Here is a 19664-nt window from a genome sequence, read left to right as displayed (position 1 = left end):
TTTTCCTTTCTCTTTCACCTCTGTCTCCATGTCTGTCGGAATTACAAAGCATTCAACAACAATAACAATAAAGTTTTAAGTATCAGGCGTGACATTAAAAGCAGACGCTTGGATGCTCCACCTGAGAGTAAATCTGTAAGGCTTGTCACCAGCATTCAGACATCAATTCTGCTTGCTTCACAGCCAGACAGGACACATAAAAATAAATAAAAGAAAAGAAAAGATTAAAGTCCTCTCAGATACTCAGTCTGGATTTCTCAAAGGCCGCTCTATTCACAATAATATTTGTCTTGTGTTGGACTTAATCGACTATAACTACCTAATTCAGAAAGAAGGTATCATTCTTAGACGTTTACAAAGCATTTGATATGAACAAACATGAATTTATGTTCCAAACACTTAAACTCTCTGGTTTTGAAAATAACTTCATTAATGTAATGAAATTTTAATGCAAAGATACAAACAGCTCAGAATGTCTTCCTTACGGCTCGTCACAAAGATTCAGTATTAATAACGGCATAAAACAAGGATGTCCAATTTCCCTTTACTTTTCATATAGCAACGGAAATGCTTGCCATTCTTATTAAAGCTGCAGATTTTGGTAAATTAACTGTTTCAGGCACTCAAGGACTTTCAAATGCTTCTTACGGAGCCACTCCTTTGTTGCCCGGGCGGTGTGTTTGGGATCATTGTCGTGTTGGAAGACCCAGCCACGTTTCATCTTCAAAGCTCTCACTGATGGAAGGAGGTTTTGGCTCAGAATCTCACGATACATGGCCCAATTCATTCTGTCCTTAACACGGGTCAGTCGTCCTGTCCCCTTAGCAGAAAAACAGCCCCAAAGCATGCTGTTCCCACCCCCATGCTTCACAGTAGGTATGGTGTTCTTGGGATGCAACTCAGTATTCTTCTTCCTGCAAACACGACGAGTTGAGTTTATACCAAAAAGTTCTACTTTGGTTTCATCTGACCACATGACATTCTCCCAATCCTCTGCTGTATCATCCATGTGCTCTCTGGCAAACTTCAGACGGGCCTGGACATGCACTGGCTTCAGCAGCGGAACACGTCTGGCACTGCAGGATCTGATTCCCTGCCGTTGTAGTGTGTTACTGATGGTGACCTTTGTTACTGTGGTCCCAGCTCTCTGCAGGTCATTCACCAGGTCCCCCCGTGTGGTTCTGGGATTCTAGCTCACCGTTCTCATGATCATTTTGACCCCACGGGATGAGATCTTGCGTGGAGCCCCAGATCGAGGGAGATTATCAGTGGTCTTGTATGTCTCCCATTTTCTGATGATTGCTCCCACAGTTGATTTTTTCACACCAAGCTGCTTGCCTATTGTAGATTCACCCTTCCCATTCTGGTGCAGGTCTACAATTCTTTTCCTGGTGTCCTTCGAAAGCTCTTTGGTCTTGGCCATAGTGGAGTTTGGAGTCTGACTGTTTGAGGCTGTGGACAGGTGTCTTTTATACAGATAATGAGTTCAAACAGGTGCCCTTAATACAGGTAACGAGTGGAGGACAGAAAAGCTTCTTAAAGAAGATGTTACAGGTCTGTGAGAGCCAGAGATTTTCCTTGTTTGAAGTGACCAAATACTTATTTTCCACCCTGATTTACAAATAAATTCTTTAAAAATCCTGCCATGTGAATTCATGGATTTTTTTTCACATTCTGTCTCTCGCAGTTGAAGTGTACCTATGATGTAAATTACTGACTTCTGTCATCATTTTAAGTGGGAGAACTTGCACAATCGGTGGCTGACTAAATACTTTTTTGCCCCACTGTACATACATACACACACACACAAACTATCTGGCCTGGGGAGGGGGTTAAATTGCTGGGGTGCCCTTCCAATGCCCCCCTTTAGTTTGCATGTAGGATCGCCTCTGGTGAATAGGAGCGAGAGCTGGAAATGATGCCACAGCTCACCTGTATGAGCAGAAGCCAACTGTTGCTGTTGTTGTCTCTGAAAACGGCAAGGGGAGTTATCCTAGCTCAACTTTTCTAAACAAATATAAAAATTTATGAGTAAAACGTTTATTATTACAGGTGAATTTGAGTCGATGCCACATGAACAATGACCTGTAGAAACAATTTATCACTTTATCACAATAAACAGCTGCTAAAAGAGCTAAACTTAGTTGGAAACCGCACCTGTCTGAGAAAGTCTTGTCTCGCTTTTCTCACATCCGAGCGCTGATTCGGCCGCGGACGGTGAAGTGTGGCCCGGGGAAAGCCCGGCTGGAAATGTCGGAGGTAAACAAAACAAAATAAAAAGAATGAAAGTCGGATTTATGGATTAAACTCTGATGAAAGTACATAAATTATTTACTTGTCCCGCACGATAAGAAGGGAGAAGCGCTGCTGGTGGCGAAAGTGTGACTGTTCGGATGCATGGGGAACATTAAACTCCGCGAGCCTGGCGTCCGTCCATACGTACGATGATCCGCGCCGAGTATACATCCGCGCCTACCAGGTATCCATTCTCGCATTGTGAAAGTCATCATAGCTTACTTAGTATAGACCCAGATCCCAACCCAACTTTGAGAATAGATTAACGGCGTCATTTTTTTTATCGCGCGATAAGAGTCTGGCTTGGCCGCAGCGCGTTAACGCCGATAACGGCCCACCCCTAATATATATATATATATATATATATATATAGAGAGAGAGATACATATATATATATATATATATATATATATATATATATATATATACATACATACATACAACATACATACATACATATTTATATGTATATATATATATATATATATATATATATATATATATATATATATATATATATATACATACATACATACATACATATATATATGTATGTATATATATATATATATATATATATATATATATACATATACGTATACATATATATAGGAGGAAAAGGAGGGAAAAGAAGGTGAAGCAGGGAAAGATGTATCCGTCTTAAGAAAACTAACTCCTTCAGCTCCGCCGGCTGAATGGATGCACCCGTTTAAACCTGGATAAGTCAGAGAAGTGGGTCTCAGATATGATGGAGGTGATTCACTCCCACCGCTTAATTGGCCAAGGATTAGACCAGCTGGCTCAAGCGAGCCTTCTCAAACCTCCCGTGACTGGACAACTGGCTGGAGACTTAAAACCCCAGTTTGACATTTTGGAAACTCCTAACTTAACCCAGTTAACAACTATTAAACAAAAGACCGATGAGTCCGTAGATGATTTCCGTGCCAGATATCAAAAACAATTTAACCTCCGTAGTACCCTCACACCCGACGCTGATAAAGATGGACCTTATGTCCGGCTGTTATGTGCTGATTTGTTGAAAGGTTTCCTGCCTGCAATTGCTGAAAAAAATCAAAACTCACTACATTCTCTGGGAAACCTGCAATGTTGAAGAATTGTTATACGCCAGATATGCAGAGAAGGTCATCCAGGGAAAAAATAAAAAGCCCCCCCCCCCCCCCCCCACACACACACACACACACACAATCAGCCCCACAAAGCCCCTCTGACAAAAAGGGAGAAGCTATTTATTATCAGCAGGGAAATAAGAGGAAGAATTCTAAATGGAGGCAGAGGCAGTGGTACAATTCACAGACCCGATCACAGCAGCCCGTTTGCTGGATCTGTGAAGGTCAAGGTCACATCTCACGCGATTGCCCCTCCAATTAAACTAGATCCCTGAAATGTTTTGGTCTAAAGGCCCTTTGTGAACTCTATCTTTCCCGTGCAGATCTAACCAAACTCCCAGTTTAGGCCCAGAATTAAACAATTATTTAAACAATACCCTTTTCAGTGTTTCTGTTCATGCTGACTCACCATTTATTTTTGGTTTGCTTTCATCTACAAAATTTTAAGCTCAACTTACAAAATCCCACTATTACCCAAGCAATCAATAATTGTCTCGCTGACTTTCAATGTTCAGCCAATTCTCTAAAATCCTTGTTTACGTGGATGATGGTTTGATTGCATCTGACGGTGCAGAGTTTTGCCTCACAGACTCTCACGCCTTATTGCAATATATTCACCTAACAGGGAAAAAAGTCAGTAAAAAGAATCTACAGTGGATAGAAATTCTCAGTCCGGCATTTGGGACACACGCAGTTATATATTTGGGACACACAGGTAAAGGCAGATCCAGTCAGGAAGACAGGAAACCATGTTGAATACCCTAACACCCCTGACTAAAGAGCAGATGATGCAGTTTTTAGATCTTGCTACTTAGTGCAGACAGTACATTCCCCGTAATGCAGAGATAACCCACCCCCTTTACACATTTCACCTTTCTGCTGGATTTACCCTAAGCTATAGAATTATAAGAAAGATCATTATAAAATTATAATTTTTATGTTCTAGATTGTTGTAAATAGCCTCACGAATAGCTTCTGCTCAATAAGATTGAAGAGCTGAGAAGAAAGTGCCTTACTGCCATTTTAAAATGACAAACTCTTTTACCCCTTTAACTGAACCAGCCTTTGTAAATTAATTTACAAAGGACCTTTGTAACTTTAATTTGATTTAAATAGGATGTATTCCTTCTAACACAACTCTGGTTTTACCAGACCCCGTTTCTTATGGGAACAGATTAGCTGTGAGGTGGCTAATCTGCATTCGAGTACACCTTTTGCTACTGGATTAAGATTAAAAATGCGACTTTGTCTCAAGATGGTCTCTATTTTACACTTGGTAAACCTGTTCCTTTCTGGAATGTGAACTTCAGCTCAGCTCATGAAGGTTCTCAGCCAAATGTTTACATTGGCAGTCTAAACACCCGAGCCAAATATCACGAACTCTTTTACCCGTTTTCTTTTACTGTTTTGACTAATTAGATAGCTTTTCAAAGAAGTGGTTTAATTTTGATCTTTGTCATTTTCTTTGGAGTGATGAGACTTATTGTTAAATTTTACAGTGGGGCCTTCTGATCATATTCTGTTTCATTATTTTCTTTGGTCGTGGTACTGGTACTATACGACGCAGTACAATCATGGTTTATACCAAACAAACAATTAACAGCCTCAACTATCTTCTGGTTATTAGTTCTGCTTAGTGAAGTTTTGTTTTAGCACTGCTACCGTAAGAGTGGACTGCCGTTTTCTTTTTTAACCTTTTGCTTGTTTTGAATAAGCCAGGCAGCAAGGGTTAGATACATGCGTTTAGATTACTATTATATGACGGTTTAGGGGTTGTGAGAGCTAGATTTTTCTTTGTTATTTTAGCCATTCGTCCACTCTGAAGCAAACACAGTGGTTCCAGAATGTTAGAAAATAAATGTCCTACCCTATCCAGGGTTCATGGTTAAAACTGTTCTTTTCTTTTGCGGAGACAGTTTTTCTTATCTCATGGTTTTATGTTATGACTAAATCATGTTGTTTGAGTTTATGCAGTCCTAGGTCGATATATGTTAACGTTTTCTGTGACTGGTGTTTACATGTTTTGGTTTGACCCTAAGTCGCCTGATCTTTAAACAATTACGGACATCCTGACTTGTGATTTTGTTTTCGTTTCTTGGTTTTCCTGCCATAAGCAGAATTCTTATCCAGTTGGGATTTCTGGCCTTAATAATTTGACTTGCTGTTCTTACAAAAAGGTGTTAGGATCTTTCACAACTTTAGAGACTTCCTGTTAAATGAGTCTTGTCAACCATTGATGGGTTATTTAAATTATTGGTGTAAGTTAATTTAATATATAATGGAACATGAGTTAATGCATATGCTTTGATGTGGTTTATTGATAAAACAGAGGTATAATTCTAGCTCACTAATGGGTTAGCTTATTCAGGTCTTTTGATATGACATTGAATTTATTTTTATTATTCTGTCTTTTGTTGTTCAAACAGTTGCGTTCAGGGGAAACGCCATGCTAGGTTTTTGTTTGTATTTCATAGTTCTTTTTAACTCATAAAAGAATGTCTCAGGGCATTTTCTGTCCATCTCAGTATTTTGAACCTCTGTATCTCGAGGGGGCCCAGCCTTCTTTGTCCTGTTTGTATGCTGACCTCACATGTGTGTGTGGTATTGACTTTAGCTTAGGATGATACCGTGTGGACTGTGGTGGTCAGGTTCTGGTGAATTTCAGCCCCACTGGGGGTCCCGATTGGACTGATTAGAAAGAATATTGGGTGGTCATTGCTGAAGACAAGTCAAATTCCACAGTGATCTCACAGACTCTTTTGTGCTTTCTCGCTACAGGCCGTGAAACCAAGGAGATTGGGGTCCTGATGCATGTGCCGCTACCAGATGGTGCATCAAGGTCACTCATCTCATCCCTCCCACTGCTGCAGAAATGCTGAGCGGGGCCACCACGACTGAACCATCCTCATGCGAGCTCACCGAGGATGGCAGATAAGTAAACAATCTGCCTTAAGCTTGCAGGGTCCATCCATCTTACACCGCTGCTGATGTTTGGTGGTCGCACTCTACCCTGGAACCGCTCCACAGCACCTGACGGGACAAGTGGAGACAGCAGCAGTTGGGGGAACAACGGAATCGACAACTGGTGACCTGCCTCCAACGATGTCAAGATCCAGCACCCCAAATCTCCCGTCTGGTTTCATGGCTCCCTGACCAAAAAGACACCGACTCACCGTCCCAACCGTCACAGGATCCCATGTTGCTATAACATCATCAAAGTTGCTGACACACACCTTTTGCTCAGGATGGCTCTCTCTCCTGCCACACAACTGGTGTGGCCTAAAGTGCAGATTGGCTCCCAGCCACCCGCCTCACATCGCCTGAGGATGACGTCCCTACGAGGACATTCGAGCTGAAGTAAGAAAGTCTGGGTCTGTTATGACCTTTTGCCCTTTTCTACCAATAAAAACCAAACCCCTCACATCGACGGCCCCCACCACCAGGACTCTTCCGTATCATCTTGATGAAAGTGCAACACCATCCCAACGTGATCTTCATTGCTCTGCCCCTCACTGCAGTCCCACATAAATCCCTACTGATAAGCCCTTTGACCCTCGACTCTGCCCCAGTTAGAGCTGCTAAAGCCCCCTGACGCTTCCCATGCTTCATAGATTGGCTGTCAAAAAGAAATTGGTATTGGCATTTGTGACAATGTTTGTTCATGATTTACTTAGTTTTAAGCTGTGTTTAAGCCATGTTTGAGGTAAAAGAATGGTTTACAGGCTCATGAAAGATGCCTTAGTTCATGTTTTGCCTGATAAAGCTTTAGTTCATATTTTCCCCTAATAAGACTGTTTTCATTATGGTTTCTACAATGCAGGTCCTGTAACCATTGTTGATTGATGTCCTGGTTATCAGCTCAGATGATTTTATTATCCTTTATTTTTTATCAGCATATTTTTCTCTTAATCAGTGTATTCATTGTTATAATCGTCTTAAAATTAATCATCTTTCATCATTTTTATACTCATCCAATTTATTACAGGTTGTTGCTTATTTTACAGCCTTTTTTGAGGATCACTAAATATTTTGTGATTTTTTGGTGTGTTAGAGGTTGATTCTTGTATTACAAACAGTTTACCTTAATCGTAGTTTTGTTGTTATTTTATTCTGCTACTCATAGAAGATGACCTATGTTTCCACAGGGAGGATTGTTAGGTTTATTAAACTCTCCAGACTGTGTAACATCTTAATCGTAGGTCAGTTGTTAATGACGGTTGTTTAAGATGAAGTTCGTTTGAAGCAGGGAGGATTGATAGATAAAAACTGATTTTAATAATAGGTCTGGGGTTGTTCTTTCAAACAGAGTTCATCACTCTTTTTTACATTTAAATTGTTGCAGGATGGCTGTCCTCGCTTGAGTACTTTTTATTATGATTAGCAGTTCCTGAGAAGGCTAAAAAGCCAGACCAATGTGTTCTTCTCTCGGTTGACTGTCTGTAAAGAATTTGTGTGTGTGCTTATTTTTAACTTTGTGTGTGTGTGTTCCCAAATAAATTGACTCTCCAGGACTTGCCTGAGTTGTGAGAGGAAATAGCCTTGACTCTGGTGTGTTGCATTCTCTCACCCTTTGCAAAGTATTTGAGTGTTGTTTGTTGTCGGTTGATTACAATTTACCAGATTATCAATCTAATCCCTCTGTGCGTTTTGAACTTTCTTTGAGGTAATACGAGATCAATAAAAATTACCTAACAATAACTTTTCTAGGCACTCAAAGCTTTCACTTTCCATCCTTAGCCATAGGCCCCCTGGGGCAGTCTGACAGAGGTGAGGCTGCACTCAGCCCCTCTGACCACCACCAACACAGACAGCAGAGTACACTGGCGGTAACCCACTCTACCTCCTGAGTTACTGCTGCCCCATAAGCCAGACAGTATCTATATATAAGCTAGGCATAAGCCATATTTCGCCAGCCAGAAGCCAGTACATTCAAGACTAGAACAAAAACAGTTTTGAAAGGTCAGAATGATGATGAGAGTGTAAAAGTCTGATCACTTCTGTACATTCAAAGAACGTTTAAGTGAGACTTTTTACAGTAAAAGTTAAAGTACAGTATTCTGCATGATGGTTGTTGTATGGAGCATAATCAGACTTGTTAATGTATGGAATTAAGTCTGGATTATGTCTCTCATTATGTCAAATCAATTCTAGGCTCCCCAAGGTCTATCTGTGTGTGTCCCAATAGCCTTGTCTCTTATCACCCCTGAAGTCGTAAATTGCTAGTTGCCTTCACCGAGCTGTTTCGGTTTCACGGTTCTGTGGTAACCTTTTTGACCTCCAGAGAAGTGGAGGAGGTAAGGAGGCTCTTTCTGGAGAAAGTCCAGGTGCACCAGCTAATGGTTTATCCAAACAAGACATAGACTTTTAGAATCGATAAAATTGCTCCCCCTGACAAGCAAGAAGGAGGGGCAAAGTTGGGCTAATGTCAACAGCATGCAGAGAAGAAGAAACAAGTGAACAGATGAAGACTGGGAGAAGAAAAGGGGACATCATGACATCCAATATTTATGGTCTCTTCGGGGCCATTGGAGAAGTAAAAAGAAGAAGAGGAACACGTGACCAGGAAATCTGAAGTCAGAATCAGCAAACAAAGAAATGACTGTGAGGGAGGGGTGACAGTAAATAAAAAGGAGCTACTGGGTCTGGAAGAGGGCCTTTTAATGGGAAGAGTTTGTGAGGTACTGTCACGAACTCCTCCTCCTGACCACCCCCTACGGACCCAACTGGCGGACTACTACACTTCCCAGCATTCCCATCACCGGCGTGGCTCGTCGACGTCATCACGCTGACTCTATTTACGGAAGTGCTGCCGCTCATTCATCACTCAGTCATCGTTCATACCAGACATCGACCCAAGTTCTCAGGCTTACCAGCCCTCAAACCAGGAAAGGGATCTTTCCACTGTCTACCACCAGTAAGTCAGCTTCCTTATTTATTCGGAACTGCTGCTCAGTCTCGGCTCTTTCCGAGCGCTGCGCCGCCGTTCCCAGATCAAAGCTGCGTGCTCTGTTTAACCCAATGCTAGCCACTCCGCGTCTGGGTCACGCAGTTACGCTACAAGCAACCTCTGCTACACTTCAGCTCAGCCAATCAAACCTGACAGGATGACTGAGTCTAAGGTTGACCCGGCGGAGTTCGCTCACCTACGTGCAGAAGTGGCTCAACTTCGCACCCTTGTAGATCGACAGATGACAGACATGACCCAGCTTTGTGTCGTAGCAGATCGCCAAGCCTCTAAGCTCGAGTCTCTTACCGAGCTAGTTGTCCAGCTCTCCACTGCCCTCCAACGACAGGCCTCAGCCGTTACTGACAACATGGAACCACGTCTCAGTCTCCCAGACAAGTGGGATGGGACCAGGGGCTCCCCGGAAGGCATTCTGGCCACCCTGGCAATGACGTTTGAGTGCCAGCCTGCGCGCTACCCCACGTCCTGTTCTCGCGTCGCCCTGCTGACCTCCCTGCTGACGGCTCGGGCCGGTGAATGGGTGGCGGCTCTTTATAACCAGAAGTCTCCTGTCTGCAACAGTTATGAGACCTTTGTGAAGGAGATGAAGAAGGCGTTTGTTCATCCCAGCAGCGAGGTCGCGGATGAGACCCGACTGCTTCAACTCCGTCAGCGCTTCCAGACGGTGGCCCATTACACCTCCAGCTTCCGGACCACGGCTGCTCGGTTGACTTGGGACGACGCTGCCCTGAAGGCCGTTTACCTGGGGGGGTTGTCCCCCCGAATACGTGAGGGCATGATCGGACATGAGGCCCCAACCTCCCTGGACCTGGCGGTGGGCCTGGCCCTCTAATTGGACCGCTGCATCCTTAACCGACCGAGCGCCATGTCGGCTCCCGTTCACAACAGAATGTCACCCCGTTGACAGGGCAGCCAACCGACGGAGGAACCCATGCAGCTGGGACATCTTCCCTCTGAGGAATGGGTGCGGCGTTACCAGGAAGGACGATGCACCTACTGTGGGGATTTGGGCCACCACCGTGGCACGTGCCCAAGACGACCGGAAAACAGTCCCTCCGGGTCGGAGTAGGGGCTGTCCCGCCCGGAGTCTCCACTTTTCCAGTCCCACATCGCACCACCCTCCCGGTCTCCCTCCTACTGGACTAAGGTCCGGCCCGACTGGAGGCGCTTCTCGACACCGGTGCCGCTGAATGTTTCATCGACCAGGGACTGGTCACCCAGCTCAAGATACCCCTTACCACTCTAGACCGACCCATTCCTGTCACATCAGTGGACGGCCGTCCGCTCATGTCATATCCTCTCACCCACCAAACCCAAGACCTCCACATGACCATCAATCAACACCTGGAGACCCTTCACTTCCTGGTCATTCAGGCCCCGGCTACTCCCCCATCCTGGGTCACTCCTGGTTCTGCCGCCATGAGCCTCACATATCCTGGTCCACCAGTAAGGTCATGGCCTGGGGCGTGGATTGCCAGTCCCACTGTAGTTCCCCTGCACCCCGGACTCGATAAACACCTCCCAGGGATGTAGACCTGACACTCATTCCTCCACAGTACCACGACCTCGCTCAGGTCTTTGCCAAGGAACCCACTACCAGATTACCCCCTCATCGGCCTTATGACCTGGAGATTAGGCTCCAGCCCGGTACCACCCCGCCCCGGGCTCGTCTATACTCTCCCTCCCCGGCGGAGACCCGGGCAATGGACTCCTACATAACCGAGGCCCTCCAGAAGGGGTTCATCCGCCACTCCACATCCCCCGGTGCTGCAGGGTTTTTTTTTGTGAAGAAGAAGGAGGGGGGTCTCCGGCCCTGTATTGACTACCGGGGGTTGAATAAGATAATGATCCGGGATAGTCACCCTCTTCCTCTCATGGGTACCGCTCTGGACGCCATCACCCAAGCTGCCCTCGTCATCCATACTGGACCTGCGCAGTGCTTATAACCTGATCTGCATCAAGGAGGGGGAGGAGTGGAAGACCGCCTTCATCACAGCAACCGGCCACTATGAGTACCTAGTTATGCCTTTTGGCCTCTGCAATAGCCCCGCGGTTTTCCAACGATTCATCACAGATGTACTGAGAGACATGTTGGGCCACTGGGTTTTCGTATATCTGGATGACATACTCATATACTCTCACACGGCCGAAGAACACATCCGGCATGTTCGGGCCGTTCTGTCCCGTCACCTGGACCACAATCTATATTGCAAACTGGAAAAGTGTGCCTTTCACCAGGAGTCCACCTCCTTCCTGGGTTTTACCATCTCCTCCCGGGGCCTGAGGATGGATCCCCAGAAGGTTCAGGCAGTGGGATAGTGGCCACTACCCACCACCCTGAAACAGGTGCAGTTTTCTGGGCTTCTCAATTTTCTACCGCAGGTTCATACGCAACTTCAGTTCCCTCGCAGCACCTCTAACCTCCCTTACCACAGCTACCAACCAGCCTCGCCCTTTCCGTCTTACCCCGGAGGCTACCCGTGCCTTCCATGATCTGGTCCATCGCTTTGTGAGTGGACCCATCCTCCTCCACCCGGATCTGACCCGGCCCTTCATCGTGGAAGTGGATGCCTCCGAGGTGGGAGCGGGAGCTGTCCTCTCGCAACGAGGGTCGGACTCCAAACTCCACCCCTGCACTTACTTTTCCAGGAGGTTCTCCCCTACACAGCAGAACTATGGGGTCGGCGACCGAGAACTGCTGGCGATAAAATGGGCTCTGGAGGAGTGGCGGCAGTGTCTCTTGGGTACCACTGACCCTTTCCTCATCTGGACGGACCATCAGAACCTAATACACCTTCAGACTGCCCGTCAACTCAATCCTCGCCAGGCTCGGTGGACCCTCTTTTTCGAGCCTTACAATTTCCACATCGCCTACCGACCCGGCTCCAAGAACCTCAAGGCGGACGCTCTCTCTCTGCGTTTCTCACAGGATACAAGCCCTCCGGAGCCTCTGACCATCCTGTCATCCCAACGCTTCTTGGCCTCCCTCCAATGGCCTCTGGAGCAATCCATCCGGGCTGCTCTCCCTGCTGATCTGGCACCCCCAGAGACTCCCCGGAACCGCCTCTACGTTCCGACCGCCTGCCGACGGGAGGCACTGATGTGGGGGCATTGTTCACGGCTCGCTGGACATCGAGGCCAAGCCCGCACCCTCCAGTTCCTCTGCCAGGCTATATGGTGGCCTTCTATGAGGAAGGACGTACGCAAGTTCACTGCTGCATGTGATGTATGTGCTCGGTCCAAGTCCTCCAACCAACCTGGCGCCGGGGACTTGCAACCGCTCCCCATGCCCAAGCGGGCGTGGTCGCACATCAGTCTGGATTTTGTCACGGGACTGCCTGCTGTCGATCACCTGGACACTATCCTCACCATCACTTACCGGTTCTCAAAGGCCGTGCATCTAGTGGCCCTGGCTGTACTCCCCACTGCCAAGAGAACGGCCAAACTGCTCCTTGAACAGGTGGTGCGGCTCCATGGTTTCCCCCAGGACGTGGTATCCGACCGAGGACCCCAGTTCATCTTGCGCTTCTGGAGGGCCTTCTGTTGTCTGGTCGGTGCTTCAACCAGTCTATCCTCCGGGTACCATCCGCAGACTAACGATCAGACGGAAAGAGCCAACCAGCAGCTTGGACGTTACTTACGCTGCTTTGCCTCGTCCCAGCCGTCCACCTGGCCCCGATACCTCCTGTGAGCGGAACTGTCCCACAACCTCCAGACCTTCTCTGCCACGGGCCTGTATCCCTTCGAGACATGTTATGGGTACCAGCGCCCTCTGTTCAGCCACCAGGTATCTGAGGTGGAGGTTCCTGCTGCTCAGACTCTGGTCAGCCGCTGTTGGCTCGCCTGGATCCAGGCCCGTGTGGCCATCACCCAGACCAACACGGAGTACTCCCGTCAGCATCACCGCCGCCACCGGCCTGGCCCCGTCTTCCGGCCTGGCGACCAGGCGTGGCTCTCTTCCACCAATCCGAAGATGCCGGCGGGCTCCCGGAAGCTCGCTCCCCGCTTCCTGGGTCCCTTCCCTGTCCTTAGGGTCATCAATCCGGTCACTTACCGGCTGCGCCTTCCAGCCACTCTCAGGATTCACCCAGTCTTCCATGTCTCCCAGCTTAAGCCGGTGGTCTCCTCTCCTCTCCACCCTCCTCCGGCCCGGGTGCCTCCGCCCCGCTGTGTGGATGAGGATCGTGTTTATGCAGGATTCTGGATGCCCGCCGCCGGGGAAGTGGTTGGCAGTACCTGGTGGACTGGGAGGGTTATGGTCCGGAGGAGCGTTCTTGGGAACCCGCTCGCTCATTTCTCGACCCGGCCCTGCTGACTGATCTCTGGGCCCGCCGTCCTGGGACTTCGGGAGCCGTCCCTCGCGGGTGGAGTCCTGTCACGAACTCCTCCTCCTGACCACCCCCTACGGACCCAACTGGCAAACTACTACACTTCCCAGCATTCCCATCAACAGCGTGGCTCGTCAACGTCATCACGCCGACTCTATTTACGGAAGTGCCACCGCTCATTCATCACTCAGTCATCGTTCATACCAGACAACGACCCGAGTTCTCAGGCTTACCAGCCTTCAAACCAGGAAAGGGATCTTTCCACACTGTCTACCACCAGTAAGTCAGCTTCCTTATTTATTCGGAACTGCTGCTCAGTCTAGGCTTTTTCCGAGCGCAACGCCGCCGTTACCAGATCAAAGCCGCATGCTCTGTTTAACCCAACGCTAGCCACTCCGTGTCTGGGTCACGCAGTTACACTACAAGCAACCTCCGCTACACTTAAGCTCAGCCAATCGAACCTGACAGGTACAGAGATGGAAAGAAGGAAGCTTTTGCTTTGAGCTTTTTGTCTGTGATAATCTGACCTAGTGCCATTTTTGGAGAGCTTATTCAGCTCAACTTTGCTATAACTCGGTTTATTGCCAAAGAGTTGTTTTACTTTTTAACCTGCTTTGTTGGGGTTTAGTTTGGATTATTATACTTTTTTCATCTGTGTGAAATAAAACCTAGTTCCTCGGATTCGTGGAACGAAAAAAGGATTTACGAGTGGGGTCTCCTCCTGTCGGTAACTGAGCAAAGGTGAGATGCTGGTTGTAAATGCCATCCTGAGGTATTGATATAAGTGTTTCCTCCATCCTAGGCTACAGGTGATGTCAGTTGTCTCCTCAGCATAAAAGGAACAGCTGGCAAGGGTCTTAACCTGAAGTGTACATAAGCTTCATGGACATGGACTGTGAGTAAACTGAGTCTCCCTTAAGCTGCATAAAGTTGGTTTTGCCAGAATCAGTCTAGGTTATTGGTGACTGCTAATTAGCTCCTACAGTGTGCAGGCAGTTTAAAGAGCGGCTGAATATCACACCCACGCACAAATACAATACAATATTGAAATACAAGTCAACCCTGAGACGTAACATCTGTTAAAGAGTTAGGCTAGCCTTGGAAGATGGCTTGTAACAATGGTCATCAATAGAAGTATTAGAGATATTGTTGGTTACTGATAATAAGGTCGTCTTACCGCTGTTTGGTGCATGTTCTTCACACGGACAGAGGTGAACTTCAGTTGTGCTACAATCTTCAACCTCACCGGAGTTCAAGGCTGGCTGAGAAAAACAAAAGTAACTGGTGAAGAACCGATTTACTTTCTAAATGCGTTAAAGAAAATCCTGGTCTAGTCTGGAACCTACAGACTAATTAAAACCCAACCGTGTGAATGTAAGTGAGCAGGAATGGTTACCGGGTGAATTCTGCTGATGAGGTCAGTCCAGACAAGCTCAGCACTCATTCCCTGATGTGACAGATTGTCAAGACAGCTCTGGAAACAATTAGCATAACGACCCAGGTCACTTAAGACAAATGTAAAAATAATTTAAAATAGATCATTTGTTTAAAATCTGTTAACCTAGTGAATAAAAATTGCTGGTGAGGAGCAGGTATCCATGACTAAATACATTAACTAAAGGTGATGTAAACATAGATATATAAACCTAGATATCCATGTCTGCATGGATGTATTTGTCTAGATAGCTAGACGGACAAGCTGACAGATAATTATATGAGTGGGATCAGCAAACTTGTGCATGTGTAAAACCATGTTATGACACATTCACGGTAAACCTAATGATCTATATCTAGACCTGGCTCCAATTCAATATCAAAATATGAATCCCAACTATACTTTTTTAGCCATTACGATGGTCGGTCTCTCTATGGGTGTCTTCTTAGCCATCTCCAGGAGAAGCCTCTTCATTTTGCGAGGTAATGCCAGTTTTTGATTGGGAGATAGATCAAACTTGGCTGTGGTCCAGAGGATAGCAGCTACCCCGTAAACACACACCTGAGCAGGCAGAAAGAAGAGAAGGTGAAGATAAAACTACAGATGGAAGTAAAAATTAGCTCATTTGGGAGCAGTTTGGTCGGACACACCTTCTCCGTTACAATCCCATGTTCTTGATACTCAGGTGCAAGATAAAAGTCATCTAGAGTTTCTGCAAAAATGACAGAATAGAATAACAAGTCCAAAACAGTGTAAGTGGAATAACGTATGTACCAATATTATAGGTCATTGATCATTGATCAGCACCAGAACGCTAGATCGGCTCTGTCTCCATTGTTCATCTATGGTCTACCGTTCTACATTGGCAGTGCTCCAACTGGGCCAGTAAAGCACTTTCATCAGTGGCAGGCTCACAGATACCAAGAGCTTTAAAATCTGTTAGTTTCACTTTAACCGTCATTGTCACAGTTTAAAGTGGTTGTCAAGCCTGCCTCAGAGTCTTACTCCACCCACATTTCATTTTAAAAGATGCACCACTAGTAGGCGTTGCCTGGCTGACAGAGAGGTCAGAACTGCGTTAGTGGCAAAGACACATGGCTAGAAAGACAACGCTAGCTTTTATGACTCTGCGCAGTCATTTGTAGTGGAAGACGTTTCTCCATCTCCTTACCCAGAGGGAAAAGAGGAAAGGCCCTTTGGAGGAGACGAGTGGACCTGAGCCTTAATGTTTTGAGCGTGAGTTGCCTGAAACCACCAAAGCCGACCCAGCAGGCCCAGCTCTATTTGGTAAACAGCCAGTAGCCATAGCATTAGATTAGCTGCAGGGCTAGACACCCGGGTCCTAGAGAGCTGTTATCCAGCAGGTTTTAGAGGTTTCCCCACTTCAACACACCTGGTTTTAATCAGCAGCAAATAGCTGAGCTGCTGAACAGCTAATCTAACATGTTAAAGCAGAAAAAACACTGGAACGTGCTGTATAGCAGCTCTCTAGGACACGACCACCTACCCTAAGCTAAACTTACTGTCTGTTGCAGAGAAAGTTATAAAAATACCCCAAGAGAAAGTTATTCTGTAATGTGTTCATTTATGTTACACAATCACAAACATCCCAATAAAACTGCCCTGATTTCATTCTTTATTTACTGGTACCAGCTAATCTTTGGGTCGTAGGTGGTCCTCTGGTGTCAGCTTCCAGAAGAATGTGTCTTTGAATGATTCCTTCCTCCTCTAAACAGTTATTGATATTTGTTTTATCAATTAAATGTTATATATTTCCTGTTTTTGTTCATGTCCATAAATATTAAACACACACTTGAATTTAAAATGAGCTTTTAACAGTGAGGTGCTCAATCAATCAATCAACTTTATTTATATAGCACTTAATCCTACAATACATGCAACTCAAAGTGCTTAACAAATTAAAAAGGCCCCACATACCCACATTCCCTCCCATCCCCAGAATTTTAAAAACAGTCTGACAATAAAAACCCCTTCACAACACACACACACACACACACACACACACACACACACACACACACACACACACACACACACACACACACACACGCCCCCTTCCACATGGTATAAAAAACACGACTGGCTGAGCTCAGATAAGCCAGACCAGCTAAGATAAGGATAAGGAAACGCCATCAGGGGAGCCATCCACCCCGGCAACAGCAGATCCACAGCAGCCGCCGAGGCACTGACACCGGGTGCCCAGGGCAGGGAGGGCAGAGACCCCCACCGCTACCCAGGCACACATGGAAAGCACCCAGGCCACCACAGCAGACCATCGCCCCTGGGGCACAGGGCTCCCACAGAGGAAGCACTGGAAAAAGGTTAAATTAAGGTTAAAATATAAAATCCAAAGAGCTAAAATGAGAATTGTAATATAAAACTTTATAGATATTAAAATAATGTTGATCATAAATCAAGGTAAAAAACTGTTTAAAAATAGCACGTATAAAGAAAGAATACATAAAATAAACAAATAACTAGATAAATAAATAACCTAATTAGCTAATTTGTTTATTTAAAAAGAGATAGTAATCAGTTAAATGCTAAGCTAAAAAGATGGGTCTTGAGCCTGTTGCTAAAAACATGAACATTCTTAGCAGCCCTGAGGTCTCCTGGCAGCTCGTTCCAGAGGTGAGGACCACAGTACTTGAAGGACGCCTTGCCGTGAATATGTGTCCTGACTAGGGATGACAAGGAGACGGCTGCCAGAGGAGCGTAGAGACCGCATGGGTTCATATGGTAAAAGCAGTTCTGAAAGATAAGAAAGCCCAAGACCATTAAGACACTTAAAAACCGTTAAAAAGTATTTTGAAATCGATCCTGAAACACACGGGGAGCCAATGAGGTGCTAATTTAAGTCATCACATTAGAGCTAGTTAAACAAAGTAATGATAACTTAATAAATGTGATTAATAAATATCCATTCAAATATAAACAAAAGGCCAACCTGGTGGCTGACTGCCTTTCCAGGTTGCATGAAACTTGAGGTTTGGTATTCTTGGGTGACGGGGGGAGGAGATGTAACAATGAGACACTGTTACATTTATGTTTAATTATGTTTATTGTTGAAGTAATTAAAACATTGATAAAATAGGTACGCAGCAACACGGTTTTAAATGAAGTTTATTTTGGCTGAGTATTGTTTTGGTTTGCAGATTCTTTTTACTTTTGGGTATCTGTAAAGGCAAATAGTTCATTGTTGATAAATGGGCAAACAATAGTTAATCTTTTTCTTTTGCATAACATTTACCTTACCCATGTTGTCTCCATGAAGGTGTGCGCAGACAAAATCTTCCCCGGGGGTTTGCGCACACTCATATGGTTCTGGGACTGTACCAACAATAAGTGGGTTGTGGAGAAGTTGTGAGGCATTGTGCTTGAATTTGCAGTGATTATTGTGATTAAATAAGTTAACCTTGTTTGTTCAGTTTATGAATGTATTTGTTAGTTCTTTTATGTAAATAGGTTTTTGTTTTCCCTTTAGAGGTTGTATTGTTTTTCCCCTTTGAATGGGTTCTCCCAATTTAGGTCACCTGTATAAATTGTCTGTCTCCCTATTGTTCTGGGTTGGTATCACTGTTGTAGAATAAAATGAAAAGAAGCTTCCAGTGATGTCCATCTTTCCTTGATTTGTGCTGCTGTTTGGGCCAATACCTTAAATACCAAACGTCATCCTGACAAGCATGTGACACTAGAATTAAAGGAGCATGGGGCAAGTAAATAGGATACATGTTCATTCTTGTGAAGCTTATGGGTGATGAAGCATTTTAAACTAAAAAGAATGATGAAACCAGTTTATCATTCCATTTTGTTAAACAGGCTGTGTGCTGCAAAATGTAAAACCCTTCGGATCCGAATTTCCCGCGCAGTTTTACGGATGTGACGTTAATTGATGCTTCAAGCGCGTTCTCGACAAGCTTCAAAACCGGAAAAAACATTTAGAAGCTTGCTAGGTGGCGGTAACACGTATTTCACTACTAGCCACGTTAAAACCTCAAACTGAAGAGGAAGAACCTTGGAAATGGATTCTACAACTAGCAAACGACCAAGCGCAACTCAAAGCCCACTAAAGAGTGGCACAAAGAAGAAGGTTTTATCAGCGGCATCTCGAGAGTCAAAAAGAAAATATGATAAAAGTCGGTCAGGGACCCGAATATGTATTGGGTACGCTCTGGAAGAATGAGGCTGCTTCAACTCAATTTGGCCTGAAAAAGGATGCGGACATGGCTCATTTTCTAGTGACCAGGTAAGTGTTGTATTAGCTGGTCTCCTTATGTCTGCTGTAGGTTTCAGTAAGGAATAGGTAAACATATCAGAGCTGTATCTTCATATTTAAGAAAAGAAAATAAAACCTATGGATTTAGATAATACTGATTTAGGTAATCTAACAAATCTTTGTGCAGATGAACAAAAAACAAGAAACTTATCTAAGCTAACGGTGTTTAGCAAATGGCTTCCTGATCAGTTTAAAAAAGCTAAAAGCAACTAAGGAG

The 19664-nt window shown here is 45.3% G+C and overlaps 1 protein-coding gene across 16 annotated transcripts in view; it reads right to left on the bottom strand.

Annotated features, from left to right (window-relative positions):
- LOC107375783 (kinase non-catalytic C-lobe domain-containing protein 1) overlaps positions 1-19664 on the bottom strand; it is a 116896-nt gene that overhangs the window by 4169 nt on the left and 93063 nt on the right. For 8 of the 16 annotated variants that reach the window (XR_011515655.1, XM_070542275.1, XM_070542277.1 and 5 more), the window contains 4 exons: positions 15801-15862; positions 15553-15711; positions 15112-15189; positions 14893-14977 (listed from right to left, as the gene is read on the bottom strand). Coding sequence is in view for 14 of the 16 variants with exons in the window: in XM_070542275.1 (XP_070398376.1) it covers positions 14893-14977; positions 15112-15189; positions 15553-15711; positions 15801-15862 (384 nt within the window). In the remaining 2 variants the exon portion in view is untranslated. Of the gene's footprint in view, positions 1-2157; positions 2245-3739; positions 6758-14892; positions 14978-15111; positions 15190-15552; positions 15712-15800; positions 15863-19664 lie in introns of those variants that run through there. The other 8 variants (XM_070542276.1, XM_070542281.1, XM_070542280.1 and 5 more) reach the window with 6 other exon arrangements.

This window comes from Nothobranchius furzeri, chromosome 12 (genome assembly GCF_043380555.1).
Source record: "Nothobranchius furzeri strain GRZ-AD chromosome 12, NfurGRZ-RIMD1, whole genome shotgun sequence".
NCBI lineage: Eukaryota > Metazoa > Chordata > Actinopteri > Cyprinodontiformes > Nothobranchiidae > Nothobranchius > Nothobranchius furzeri.
Note: the sequence above shows the minus strand (reverse complement) of the source record. Positions and strands in the feature narration are given on the sequence as shown.